Below are 15,496 nucleotides of genomic sequence, written 5' to 3'. Positions count from 1 at the left end.
CTCACTGGTCACGATAACAACACCCACCCGTAGCACGCGCTCCAGCAGGTATATCTCACTGGTCATCCCCAAAGCCAACACCTCCTTTGGCCGCCTTTCCTTTCAGTTCTCTGCTGCCAGTGACTGGAATTAATTGCAAAAATCGCTGAAGTTGGAGACTTCACATTTCCCTCACTAACTTTAAACATCAGCTATCTGAGCAGCTAACCGATCGCTGCAGCTGTACATAGCCCATCTGCAAATAGCCCACCCAATCTACCTACCTCATCCCCATATTGTTTTATTTACTTTTCTGTTCTTTTGCACACCAGTATCACTACTTACACACCATCATCTGCTCATCTATCACTCCAGTGTTAATTTGCTAAATTGTAATTACTTCGCTACTATGGCCTATTTATTGCCTTACCTCCTCACGCCATTTGCACACACTGTATATAGACTTTCTTTTTTGTCTATTGTGTTATTGACTGTACGCTTATTTATTCTATGTGTAACTGTGTTGTTGTTTGTGTCGCTTTGCTTTATCTTGGCCAGGTCGCAGTTGTAAATGAGAACTTGTTCTCAACTAGCTTACCTGGTTAAATAAAGGTGAAATTATATATTTTTTTTTAACATTCAAGTGTGGCAAGGACAAGTTCTTAAAATGGGTTGATATCAGCTGCATCCCTGAACTTCCAAATCTCAATCCAGAAGCCCAGTGTGTTTTTTGTCTCATTCCATTTACTAAGATGGGTGGCACGCCATTGCTGGACAATCTTGTCTATCTCTGCAGGGGAGTAGCCAAGGAGCTTGGCTATTTTTTAAATATTTCTCCAGGGCTCTTATTGTGCTTTAGAGTTTCCACATTGAAAACTGACATGTACTGCAATGCTTTTATGTTGTCCGGCAGTCTCACCCTCAACTCATTAGTGAGGGAGATGGTGAAAGCTATACTGTTTTCGGACATTGTTTTCATCCTCGGGTGCAAGGTGGAGATCAGCTGCCTTTGACTCAAAAAGGTAACCAAGGTACGGTTTGGGACTTATGTATCCATCGATTGGCCCTTTGAGTACATCAACATTTGCCAGTGGATTCAGCACCCTGCTGCTCACAGACTTGATCAGGCTGACCAAGCTGTCAAGTTGCTTAAGAGGATCTACTTGCTCTCCCTCAAAAACCTTGATGGTCAACTGTACCTCACCCAGCACTGACTTCAAAAAAGTCAGATACAATATGTTTTGAGGATCACTTTACATGGAGTATAAAACCTCAGCCATGTAGCAGTGTTCACTGGACTTGGTGACTGCGAAATGCAGCCTAAGCTCCTCCCACTGGTCCAAAATGCGTGAAACCGCAGGTTCAATGGAGAGCCAACGTGTGGCACACACCTTGGTTATCTGTAAAGGTTTCTCCCCACAGTTGATGGTCTCACATATGGCCTTGTAGGCCTCCCTGCACTTTGGAGACACTGAAAACCAGTTATAAGTCTCTCGTACCAAGTACTCCACACTACGGGGGATGGTGTCATTGGAAGAATGACTTACAGCAAGCTGCAGAGAGTGGCACACACAGCGAATAAGAACCAGATATTTGAGGCCATACTCCTCCTTCAGCAATTTATGGACCCCATTGTTAATCCCCATTCTTACAGTATTCTCTCTGTACACCAAGTCAGAACCGTAGGATAAATAAAGCAGGCATATAAGCAGACAATGAAAGCTCTTACAATATTCAATGATGACATTTCTCTAAAACAGGCTATAGGCTACATGTGCACCACCAATGGTTGTGAGGTGGAGAGGGACCACATTTTTAGGGTGAGGCACATGGGCTACTAACAGCTTATTACACAACATACACTTAATATTACTTTCTTATCTCCCTGGCATATTACATAATTTTTGCAGCAGAATACAATACATACAATACAATACAATACATTTTTCTGTTTATGAAGGTAATCGAGCCTACACCAGGCTACTTGGCCAAAGCCCTACAATGACAATATCGCATTATTTCGATTTTGAAAAGATATCAAAATACAGTGTGAAAAGAGTCAAATGCTTGAAGAATATTCAAAGTAAATAACATCGAAATGCGCTACAAATAGACGGCGGTCAATGAAGAGAATGAGAAGTAGCCACGAAGATGGATATATACAGGAAGCATAAGGATATGACCATACATCACGATACATCACACCACCATTAAATTCAGACCAAGGTAGCTTAGCAGTTCAGACGTATTTTTCCGTGTTGTCGTGTCCTGTATATATATATATTTACACCTTTTCTTCACATATCTTTTATTTATTTTATTATCCAAGAACTCAACTACAAAAGCTTTCCTGCAAAAGCTTTCCTGCAACCCGCTTCACCAATTACAATAAGTACTATTCACCTCAATCTGAAAATCCATCGTGGAAGATAGCCAGGGGCTAATTCAGAAGCTAGCCTGAAAGCTAATCCAGAAGCTACTCCGATAGCTAGCCAGAAGCTAATCTGTAGCTGCCCCGAAATTAGCCGGTTTGCTGGCTAGCGTTGGTGTTTCAGCTGCCCACGTTTTGCGGTCATCAGCTATTCCTCTAGCTCGATAATCTACCGGCACTTTAGTGCAACGCGACTCGGACCGGAGCATTCCGGGACTTTTTTTCTCTCAGTTTCCCCGGATTCCAACCGCAGCCTCAGCCTCTATTTTGCACCTTGATTTCGCAGCTAGCTAGCTGCATACCGTGTGACTATTGGCTTACGTCGACCCCGGAGCTAACTCAAATCATGCTGGAGCTAGCCAGCTGAGGAGCTCCATCACCATCCGGACCCGCTTCTTTGTTGCTGCTGCAGATACGGAACCCCACCGGGCCTTCACGACTGACTGCCGACGTTATCTGCCCGAGGGATTTATCCAACCGGCACCTCCGTCCCGGCGTTACCTGAACGCTCATCTGAGGCCCGCTAATCGTTAGCTGTCTTATCGGCTGCTATCTGAACAAAACCCCACTACACGGAACCTACCGACGGAAACGCACGAGGTATCTACAAACAGACCTCCATCCTATGCTGCTACCGATAGCCATATACCCGGCCAGCTGTCTGGATCGCCACGACCCCAACCAACCTCTACTCACTGGACCCTTATTTATCACTCGATTAAGCTTGCCTCTCCTTAATGTAAATATGCCTTGTCCATTGCTGTTCTGGTTAGTGTTTATTGGCTTATTTCACTGTAGAGATTCTAGCCCTGCTCTCTATACCATATCCAACCCTGCAGTTCCACCACCCACATATGCGATGACATCACCTGGTTTCAATGATGTTTCTAGAGACAAGATCTCTCTCATCATCACTCAATACCTAGGTTTACCTCCACTGTATTCACATCCTACCATACCTTTGTCTGTACATTATTCCTTTAAACTATTTTATCGCCCCCAGAAACTTCCTTTTACTCTCTGCTCTGGTAGCTCTAGGCGACCAATTCTCATAGCTTTTAGCCGTACTATTATCCTACTTCTCCTCTGTTCCTCTGGTGATGTAGAGGTGAATCCAGGCCCTGCAGTACCTGGCTCCACTCCTATTCCCCAGGCGCTCTCTTTTGATGACTTCTGTAACCGTAATAGCCTTGGCTTCATGCATGTTAACATTAGGAGCCTCCTCCCTAAGTTTGTTTTGTTCACTGCTTTAGCACACTCTACCAACCCGGATGTATTAGCCGTGTCTGAATCCTGGCTTAGAAAGACCACCAAAAATTCAGACATTTTTTTTACAATATTTTCAGACAAGATAGAACGGCCAAAGGGGGCGGTGTTGCAATCTACTGCAAAGACTGCCTGCAGAGTTCTGTTATACTATCCAGGTCTGTTCCCAAACAATTTGAACTTCTACTTTTAAAAATCCACCTCTCTAAAAACAAGTCTCTCACCGTTGCCGCCTGCTATAGACCACCCTCTGCCCCCAGCTGTGCTCTGGACACTATATGTGAACTGATTGCCCCCCATCTATCTTCAGAGCTCGTGCTGCTAGGCGACCTAAATTTGAACATGCTCAACACCCCAGCCACCCTACAATCTAAGCTTGATGCCCTCAATCTCACACAAATTATTAATGAACCTACCAGGTACCACCCCAATTCCGTAAACACGGGTACCCTCATAGATATCATCCTAACAAACTTGCCCTCCAAATACACCTCTGCTGTTTTTAACCAAGATCTCAGCGATCACTGCCTCATTGCCTGCATCCGTAATGGGTCAGCGGTCAAACGACCTCCACTCATCACTGTCAAACGCTCCCTGAAACACTTCAGCGAGCAGGCCTTCCTAATTGACCTGGCCGGGGTATCCTGGAAGGATATTGATCTCATCCCGTCAGTAGAGGATGCCTGGTCATTTTTTAAAAATGCCTTCCTCACCATCTTGAATAAGCACGCCCCATTCAAGAAATTTAGAACCAGGAACAGATATAGCCCTTGGTTCTCTCCTGACCTGACTGCCCTTAACCAACAGAAAAACATCCTATGGCGTTCTGCATTAGCATCGAACAGCCCCCGTGATATGCAACTTTTCAGGGAAGCCAGAAACCAATATACACAGGCAGTTAGAACAGCCAAGGCTAGCTTTTTCAAGCAGAAATTTGCTTCCTGCAACACAAATTCAAAAAAGTTCTGGGACACCATAAAGTCCATGGAGAATAAGAACACCTCCTCCCAGCTTCCAACCGCCCTGAAGATAGGAAACACTGTCACCACCGACAAATCCACTATAATTGAGAATTTCAATAAGCATTTTTCTACGGCTGGCCATGCTTTCCACCTGGCTACCCCTACCCGGGACAACAGCACTGCCCTCCCCTCTGCTACTCGCCCAAGCCTTCCCCATTTCTCTTTCTCCCAAATACAGTCAGCTGATGTTCTTAATGAGCTGCAAAATCTGGACCCTTACAAATCAGCCGGGCTAGATAATCTGGACCCTTTCTTTCTAAAACTATCTGCTGAAATTGTTGCCACCCCTATTACTAGCCTCTTCAACCTCTCTTTCGTGTCGTCTGAGATCCCCAAAGATTGGAAAGCAGCTGCGGTTATCCCCCTCTTCAAAGGGGGGGACACCCTTGACCCTAACTGCTACAGACCTATATCTATCCTACCCTGCCTTTCTAAGGTCTTCGAAAGCCAAGTCAACAAACAGATTACCGACCATTTCGAATCACACCACACCTTCTCCGCTATGCAATCTGGTTTCAGAGCTGGTCATGGGTGCACCTCAGCCACGCTCAAGGTCATAAACGATATCGTAACCGCCATCGATAGGAAACAATACTGTGCAGCCGTATTCATTGACCTGGCCAAGGCTTTTGACTCTGTCAATCACCACATCCTCATTGGCAGACTCGACAGCCTTGGTTTCTCTAATGATTGCCTCGCCTGGTTCACCAACTACTTCTCTGATAGAGTTCAGTGTGTCAAATCGGAGGGTCTGTTGTCCGGGCCTCTGGCAGTCTCTATGGGGGTGCCACAGGGTTCAATTCTTGGACCGACTCTCTTCTCTGTTTACATCAATGATGTCGCTCTTGCTGCTGGTGATTCTCTGATCCACCTCTACGCAGACGACACTATTCTGTATACTTCTGGCCCTTCTTTTGACACTGTGTTAACAACCCTCCAGGCGAGCTTCAATGCCATACAACTCTCCTTCCGTGGCCTCCAACTGCTCTTAAATACAAGTAAAACCAAATGCATGCTCTTCAACCGATCGCTGCCTGCTCCTGCCCGCCTGTCCAACATCACTACTTTGGACGGCTCTGACTTAGAATATGTGGACAACTACAAATACCTAGGTGTCTGGTTAGACTGTAAACTCTCCTTCCAGACCCACATCAAACATCTCCAATCCAAAGTCAAATCTAGAATTGGCTTCCTATTCCGCAACAAAGCATCCTTTACTCATGCTGCCAAACATACCCTTGTAAAACTGACCATCCTACCAATCCTCGACTTCGGTGATGTCATTTACAAAATAGCCTCCAAAACCCTACTCAATAAATTGGATGCAGTCTATCACAGTGCCATCCGTTTTGTCACCAAAGCCCCATATACTACCCACCACTGCGACCTGTACACTCTCGTTGGCTGGCCCTCGCTTCATACTCGTCGCCAAACCCATTGGTTCCAGGTCATCTACAAGACCCTGCTAGGTAAAGTCCCCCCTTATCTCAGCTCGCTGGTTACCATAGCAGCACCTACCCGTAGCACGCGCTCCAGCAGGTATATCTCTCTAGTCACCCCCAAAACCAATTCTTCCTTTGGACGCCTCTCCTTCCAGTTCTCTGCTGCCAATGACTGGAACGAACTACAAAAATCTCTGAAACTGGAAACACCTATCTCCCTCACTAGCTTTAAGCACCAGCTGTCAGAGCAGCTCATAGATTACTGCACCTGTACATAACCCATCTACAATTTAGCCCAAACAACTACCTCTTTACCTACTGTATTTATTTATTAATTTATTTTGCTCCTTTGCACCCCATTATTTCTGTCTCTACTTTGCACTTTCTTCCAATGCAAACCAACCATTCCAGTGTTTTTTTTTAGTTTTTATTTTACTTGCTGTGTTGTACTCACTTCGCCTCCATGGCCTTTTTATATTTTTATTTATTTATACATATATCTGTTTGCCTTCACCTCCCTTATCTCACCTCACTTGCTCACATTGTATATAGACTTATTTTTTTTATCTTTTTCACTGTATTATTGACTATATGTTTGTTTTTACTCCATGTGTAACTATGTGTTGTTGTATGTGTCGAACTGCTTTGCTTTATCTTGGCCAGGTCGCAATTGTAAATGAGAACGTGTTCTCAATTTGCCTACCTGGTTAAATAAAGGTTAAATAAAATAAATAAAAAAAAAATACATTTTTAGACTCATCTTGTTGTGCTGGGCTCACTTGAACAGGAAGGTGGTGTGGCGGTCTTTCGTGAGCAAATTTTGTCATCAAACTTTGTCCTCAAAGTCTTGCATTCTCCGGATTTATGGTGCTTTCACAACAACTGGGAACTCGGAAAAAAACAAGGTGGAATCATGACGTTAGTGATCTTCAGGTCGGAGCTCTAGAAAGAGGCCCAAGTTCCCGATTTGGATGACCGTTCATATCGTATTTACCTAGTTGGAGCGAGTTTTTTCTCAAGTTCTCAGTCGTCTTGAACTCATTGAAGTCCGAGATTTCAGAGTTTCCAGTTGTTTTGAAAGCGGCAGAAGTCATGCTGGATTGACAGCATGGCCAATGTTGAATGTTTATCCTTTAAAGCTTGGAAAAGAGACCCTGAAACCCAGACTTGGACCACACATCCACTCCACTGAATAGCAGGCTAGTGATTGCTTTGCAATGCTTGCAGTTAGCCAATGATTCCTTCCAAACCACTCATTGTTGAATTTGAGATTTCCAACTTGTTTTGTAATGTTTATCTCCAATAGCCGATGGGCAACCTATACGTTTTATCTATAATTTCTCTTCGTCATTTCTCTTCATATGACAAGGACTGAAAAGGATTTGCCAGTAGATTGTCGATTTGATTCATGATTATGACTGCTAGCTTGCTAGCTAAGATTTTGAAAGTATGATGTTGACATGATCAGTCCAATCAAAGCTACTGTAGATACAACGTGATTTGACTTCATTTTATCTGTTGCCAATGACCTTGAGCCTTCTTGGATGGGCACTTCCAATGCAACCCTATGGCAGCACCCAAGTGGCTTGAATTTTCTAGCTCTCCCCGTAGATTTTGTGGTGACGTAGTGTCCCCATGAGTGACAGAACACTGACCCAATCATGGCGCAACTAGAGAACATTACCAACCCCTACGCTCTGTATTTTCCGCTGTCTGCCCCACCACAGAAAGCGCTGAGCTAGGCTGAAACACCTACATTTTGGAGCTGCCTTACTCAAGAAAGCAAAAAAGAGACAATTTTTGTATGCGGCTTTATTAACTCAATGATTATATATATTTTTTACATTGTTTTCAAACTGATATGTGACACATATTAATGCCAAAATAACATTCAAAACAGGCCTGAATGACGAGTCGCCACTGTGTCAGTTCCACGTTAAATGCAGCGTTTCACACAAGTTAATTTCAAAGATAGCTAATAGCAAGCGCACTGCAATAAACACAGTTCCACTCACCAGATGATCATCATTTGAAACTAAACTTCTTGATGAAATTTATTCTTGAAAAGGGAGAAGCTAACAAATTAGCAACAACATCCTATTTGATAACACCTACTGCAACTGCTGCAAACTAGCCGACAACAAAAGCTAGCTAAACCGTGGGAAAACTACTGCTCGCTATTGTGCAGTGACCTGTTGGCCTTCAAGGCAGAAGTTTCCATACATTTTTGTAAAAACAGTCCCACCCATTAAGTCAAGATATGATTGGTTGATTCCAATGTCACTCTAAAATGTTGTACTAATAAAGTTGAATGGCAGATGCCTTTATCTAGCTTCTGATGGCCTAGCCAATGGCTGACTTAGCTAGCTAGATTTATCTCCCCAGAGACCAGCAAAGAAAAATCCTGATTGGATATTTTCTCTTCAGTGTTAACCCTTTCTAATAAAAACAGAAGAGATTAAATCAGATCATTGAAAATATTTTTTTAATAAACCCTTAGCCCTTCTCTGAGGTAGCAGAAGGCCCGTTGTTCCTCACTGTTTGGGTTAGTAAGAATTTGTAGAGTGGCTCTGTTGTCCCTCAGCAAGCATTGTTTTCCTATTCTGAATGTCCAAAGAATCCATGTTGTTCTGAAATATGAACACAAATACTGGACATTTTGAATTGTGGCGATTTGACAAATAATTCCAATCATGGTCTTGAAATGGACTCGTATTTTTCTGGTCTCGGTCTTGACTCAATTTGCTCCAGTCTTTGTCTTGAATCCATCTCGCTTTAGGTGGTCTCAAACACAACACTGACAAATATGTAGTCTGTCTACGGTGAAGTGCAGCTGATATAATTGACTGACACTGAATATCAATAATGTCCCTCATGAGCATGGCCTTTTCTAACAATTAATTGATTCACTAGTGAATGATCAGATTTTTTTTATCCCCTTTACAAACAAAATGAACAAATTAGCACCAAGCAATATTTTGATCAAACAAATGTATTTACAATAAGTATTTTATTAATATATACCAGTTTAGTACATTTCCCACATAACTGAGTAAAATAAAATTAACCTTTGTCCCTTATTTAAGCAAAAATACTTAGACATTTACTCTGGAAAGGCTGAACAAGGTTAAGACCAGTTATTTTGTTGTTGTTTAAAACCTGAGACATGTATTGACATTAAATGAACTAATTAATGTGAAGTGCATGCACAATCTAGTTGAAAATACACAGTGAACTCTATGCATTTTTCTATTAAAAGTAGGATGGCATGGAATATATCTTTCACTGCTGAATCATTTTAAGGCACACACCCAAAAAGCACAGGTAGTTACTGAAACATATGTACAAATATTTGCATGAAGCCAGGGGGTTTAAATATATGCTCTTACTCCCATACCCAGACTCAGTATTTCCAAGTTAAAATACCACTCCTAACATGCATGAAACCCATAAGACAAAACAATTAAATAAAAAGACATGTAGCTACAGGTACAGATCAGGAAGTGCTGGGCAGGGGTGTGTGCCAGGGCACCTAAGTAATTGTAATGTCACAAGCATACAGGAGGAGGAAGCAGTCCCTCATTTTGGGATTTACCTCAAACAAGTGGCAAACCAAATTCACATGTACATTCAATTAGCAACAATGAGACAAATCTATATTTCGAAAGTGGAATGTTCCTCACATCTTATGCTCTCCTCTGCTAGACAAGGCAAACCAAGGTATGTTCGAGAGACACTAAAATCCTATGCATATGATTGAAATAAAATCAATGCTTAGACACATACATACCAGAGGTAAAACTAAGCTTTGTATAGCAGTGTGCTTGCTGTCAAAGTAATTTGCCATGCAGAAAATAGCAGAATTTTCAAAGCTGTAAATCTTATCAGAAAATGCCTTACACTAACTACTGCATTATTGTACGTTTCTAAATGTAAGGGTCTTTGAAACTGAATTTGCATATCACCTCAAACTTTCATTGTCATGAGAACTGTCACCTATAATACCCCATTAACAGACACGGAGAGTAGTCTAATCCCAGTAAACTGTGGGTGTGAAATTAGCTATAAAAAAATGTAAAAATATGTAACTAACTGATCCATTGACTGAAGGAATTAAACCTCAAGAAACGTAATCAAATAAGTCATTAAAAAGTACAATTAAATTCAAATCGGCATTAAACTGGACTTGAACAAGAGTGAAAATTACAATTTCCTAACTTAGTGGTAAGTGCATCGAAGAATTGCCTCATCAATTTAATGTTAAAATGAAATGCATAGGTAAGTTGAGGCCTCTTTTCCTATGAATAATCTCAGGCCCACATTCCTGGTTTCACTTGCTTCATGACCACAGGAAACATATTTGAATGTAATTGATTGTGGTGCTAGTCCCATTAGCCATGCTCCAGTGCTTGGAGTGAGCATGCTGTTCATGTCCGGGGTTCCAGTTGGTTTTGTGAGTCGCCCTCGAAGGCCAGGTTGTCATAATGGGGCTGGATGGCCACCTGGACTGACCCAGGGTCAGGATAGTGCCCCAACGCTGCAACACAAACATGATTACAGTCAGTCAAGCCTCATAAGTGCTGCTAGCAAACCATACAAGAACCAACCTGCTGGTCAATATTTATTTTGGCACAATGGCTCATACAGAGGTCAATGGATAAGCAAGCTAAAGAAGAGGGGAAAAAGAGGCACTTAAGCACCAGACAGTAACAATACTGGTTGTTTGATCAGGAATAGATTTTGTAGTGGACTCGATATCTACTTGCAGCAATCAAACTAACTAGACAAAAAAAGTATCTGAAATTCTTTAACGGGAATATCTAACTACTAGAATTTTTTAAAACATGGGTGGCAAAATTCACACTGTCTTGAGCAGGGTTGCATAGGGTTGTGGCTTCAACACATCACAGTAATGTGAAAGCCTGCATCTTCTAAAGAACATGCCCAAAGTAGTACCACTTCTAACTGAACTACAGTAGTTCCCCTTATGTCTATAGACAACGCTTATGTGAAAAAGCTCTCAAAGCTATTTGTGATGTTATAACTTCATCACTTCATCAAAATCATTTGCCTCCGAATGTGAATGCTGTGTCTTACTCTCAAATGTATGGGTCTCGTCTGCTGGGCTTCTGTGCTTCTCTGTGCCCTGTACGGAGGCATAGCCTGAGGAGGATGTCTCACTGCGGGTGTCATCTGGGACGGGGACGCTAGGGTAGGACCTCATGTCTGGAGGCATGGTTACTTGATGACTGGGATGCTCCTCCTCCGGCTGCTGCTCAGGGGGATACAGGTGGACTGACTAGCATCACTTTCATAAAGACATAGCCATTTCTGGTCCCACTACAGGCGTTTCAACTTGCAATCTAGCATGTTTGCCTATTCTCCTTAAACAATGGCACTAGCAGTGTAAATATTGTTTAATCTACAACAGTATTTCAATCAAGAACTTCAGTGAATGACAAGCAAAGGTTATTTCAAAGTACAGGGTAATGCAGAGGACATGATGCAAGACACAGTTGCCTACCTCTACTCCCAAGGCCTTAAGGATGTCACATTTACACATGGGGCATGTCCTGTGCTCTAATAGCCAGGGCTCAATGCAGGTCTTGTGGAAGAAATGACTGGAAAGACAAGAGAAGAAATGACTGAAAAAACAAACAAGAATCATGATGACATCACAAAATTAAGGGAATTGTAATAGCAGGCAGGGGTAGGCCTACTGTACTCTGTGACAATATTAAACTAGCAACAAACCCCTGCAGTTAGGCACTTACTTGCAGGTGAGGATGGTCAGCACGTCGCCAGACTTGTAAGCATCAATACACACTGCACAGGTGTCAGCATCAGGCCCAGTCTCCTGAAAAACATGTTCAAAAATATATTGTAGTGACTAGGGCTGTGGCGGTCATGACATTTTGTCAGCTGGTTATTGTCATGCAAAAGACTGCCGGTCTCACGGTTAAATGACCATTAATTAAACAAAGAAGTTTAGCATCTCCAGGCCTTCACGCATACAAGCTGCATTCAACCCACTGATGTGCACCTTTGGAACAACTACATTTAAAACGTCTAATAAATCAATTTAATAATATACACGTTCACAATAAATCGATTACTTATTTTAGCCAGGTCTATAGAAACATTAAGATATGAATAAAATGTATTTTAGAAGAACAGAATATAAGTTGCATGCATGTTGGTATCTGTCTATGCTCCATGCCATAGGCTGTAGGCTTGTTCATTTAGCGGACAAAATATGCTTGTAAGTCCCATGCCATTATTTTAGGATTTTATATTAAGTATATAATTGAATTTAGCTGAATTAAATAGAAAGGATATTCTGGCGCAAGTGCGCATATGAAGTGGCTATGTTGAGCATAAAAGTATTCATTTGAAACAGGTCCTATATACTGCATTTAGAGTTACTTGGCAACTTTAGTTGTGAATCATACAAACCTTAGAAATCAAAACATGTATGGGCTGAATGATGCGACTATCGGCTATTGATGATATGAGAAAGTCAGAAAAAAAGCTTTCGCTCCGTTCCTTACCTCAGGATGCACAGTTGTTCTCATCAAGTGATAGTATTTTCAGCCATCAAACTATTCTCAGTTTAATCTTGCCTTTACTAATATGTTAAATTCGTTTTGGTTTACAATTGGCCATTATCAAATGGGCAGGAACAGGGGCAGGGGAAAAAGACATGTCATCCATATGCACTGGAATAGTGAATGGTAGCTGCGCTTGGTTTTATGTTCTTAATAGGAGCAGCAGAGAACTAAAACAAGAACACTTATTTCACTCCACACGTTAAACAATATTCGAGGAGCTATTACTGGGCTATTCAAAATCATATACAAATTCACTAGAATTGTAAGACGCCTTGCAAAATCAATGAACCAACAGCCTCGCCTAGGGCTATACTTTCTCTCCCAGACTCATGCATAGAAAGTTTGGAGCATAGCATAAGGTAACCAGTCCATCCAGTATCGATAATAATACAGCCCACACTCATAGGTAATTTCTAACATTTGGTCTAGCCTATACTCCCAAAATTAAACAATGTGCCAAAGACATCTTAAATCAGTTTTATTGTGTTTTTCCTGCCATTTGTAATGGGCTATGTACTGTGTAACAGCACAATTTGGGCTCATAAGCCTATGCATAAGCTCCAATATGCATATGGGTGTTTTGAATGAATCACCACCTTAGAAAGTGTTGTCCATTTTTTCAACAGCACTGCACCCCCCACAGCAACTCGCCCAAGCCTTCCCCATTTCTCCTTCTCCAAAATCCAGTCAGCTGATGTTCTGAAAGAGCTGCAAAATCTGGACCCCTACAAATCAGCCGGGCTAGACAGACAATCTGGACCCTTTCTAAAATTATCTGCCGAAATTGTTGCAACCCCTATTACTAGCCTGTTCAACCTCTCTTTCGTGTCGTCTGAGATTCCCAAAGATTGGAAAGCAGCTGCGGTCATCCCCCTCTTCAAAGGAGGAGACACTCTAGACCCAAACTGCTACAGACCTATATCTATCCTACCCTGCCTTTCTAAGGTCTTCGAAAGCCAAGTCAACAAACAGATTACCGACCATTTCGAATCCCACCATACCTTCTCCGCTATGCAATCTGGTTTCAGAGCTGGTCATGGGTGCACCTCAGCCACGCTCAAGGTCCTAAACGATATCCTAACCGCCATCGATAAGAAACAATACTGTGCAGCCGTATTCATTGACCTGGCCAAGGCTTTCGACTCTGTCAATCACCACATCCTCATCGGCAGACTCGATAGCCTTGGTTTCTCAAATGATTGCCTCACCTGGTTCACCAACTACTTCTCTGATAGAGTTCAGTGTGTCAAATCGGAGGGCCTGTTGTCCGGGTCTCTGGCAGTCTCTATGGGGGTACCACAGGGTTCAATTCTTGGACCGACTCTCTTCTCTGTATACATCAATGATGTCGCTCTTGCTGCTGGTGAGTCTCTGATCCACCTCTACGCAGATGACACCATTCTGTATACTTCTGGCCCTTCTTTGGACACTGTGTTAACAACCCTCCAGACGAGCTTCAATGCCATACAACTCTCCTTCCGTGGCCTCCAATTGCTCTTAAATACAAGTAAAACTAAATGCATGCTCTTCAACCGATCGCTGTCTGCACCTGCCCGCCCGTCCAACATCACTACTCTGGACGGTTCTGACTTGGTATTTGTAGTTGTCCACATATTCTTAGGTGTCTGGTTAGACTGTAAACTCTCCTTCCATACTCACATCAAACATCTCCAGTCCAAAGTTAAATCTAGAATTGGCTTCCTATTTCGCAACAAAGCATCCTTCACTCATGCTGCCAAACATACCCTTGTAAAACTGACCATCCTACCGATCCTCGATGATGTAATTGAAAAAATAGCCTCCAATACCCTACTCAATAAATTGGATGCAGTCTATCACAGTGCCATCCGTTTTGTCACCAAAGCCCCATATACTATCCACCACTGCGACCTGTACGCTCTTGTTGGCTGGCCCTCGTTTCATACTTGTCGCCAAACCCACTGGCTCCAGGTCATCTACAAGACCCTGCTAGGTAAAGTCCCCCCTTATCTCAGCTCGCTGGTCACCATAGCAGCATCCACCTGTAGCACGCGCACCAGCAGGTATATCTCTGGTCACCCCCAAAACCAATTCTTCCTTTGGCCACCTCTCCTTCCAGTTCTCTGCTGCCAATGACTGGAACGAACTACAAAAATCTCTGAAACTGGAAACACTTATCTCCCTTTACTAGCTTCAAGCACCAGCTGTCAGAGCAGCTCACAGATTACTGCACCTGTACATAGCCCATCTATAACTTAGCCCAAACAACTACCTCTCCCCCTGCTGTATTTATTTATTTTGCTCCTTTGCACCCCATTATTTCTCTCTCTACTTTGCACATTCTTCCACTGCAAATCTACCATTCCAGTGTTTTACTTGCTATATTGTATTTACTTCGCCACCATGGCCTTTTTGCCTTTACCTCCCTTATCTCACCTCATTTGCTCACATTGTATATAGACTTATTTTTCTACTGTATTATTGACTGTATGTTTGTTTTACTCCATGTGTAACTCTGTTGTTGTATGTGTCGAACTGCTTTGCTTTATCTTGGCCAGGTCGCAATTGTAAATGAGAACTTGTTCTCAACTTGCCTACCTGGTTAAATAAAGGTGAAAAAATATGAAAAAAGTGTTTGATGTGATTTTTGATCGATTTTGCATTGATGTCAGAGTGGTTAGAGGGACAATAGAGCCCTGAGTACCAGGCCATTAGGACATGATAGTCATTAGGGTACTACCAACGCATGTCCTGAGTGCATAAGAG

General features: G+C 42.5%; 1 protein-coding gene across 2 annotated transcripts in view; it reads right to left on the bottom strand.

The window, feature by feature from the left end:
- Positions 1-9,133: 9,133 nt before the first annotated feature.
- LOC129815589 (E3 ubiquitin-protein ligase RNF128-like) overlaps positions 9,134-15,496 on the bottom strand; it is a 37,250-nt gene continuing 30,887 nt past the window's right edge. For both annotated transcript variants that reach the window (XM_055869540.1, XM_055869550.1), the window contains exons 4-7: positions 11,915-11,997; positions 11,665-11,761; positions 11,238-11,412; positions 9,134-10,677 (exon numbers count right to left, since the gene is read on the bottom strand). In XM_055869540.1, coding sequence (XP_055725515.1) covers positions 10,568-10,677; positions 11,238-11,412; positions 11,665-11,761; positions 11,915-11,997 — 465 coding nt within the window. In that variant the 3' untranslated portion in view covers positions 9,134-10,567. The remainder of the gene's footprint in view (positions 10,678-11,237; positions 11,413-11,664; positions 11,762-11,914; positions 11,998-15,496) is intronic.

Source organism: Salvelinus fontinalis, chromosome 2 (genome assembly GCF_029448725.1).
Source record: "Salvelinus fontinalis isolate EN_2023a chromosome 2, ASM2944872v1, whole genome shotgun sequence".
Classification (NCBI taxonomy): Eukaryota; Metazoa; Chordata; class Actinopteri; order Salmoniformes; family Salmonidae; genus Salvelinus; species Salvelinus fontinalis.
The sequence above is the reverse complement of the archived record's forward strand: the minus strand, read 5'-3'. Positions and strand labels throughout refer to the sequence as shown.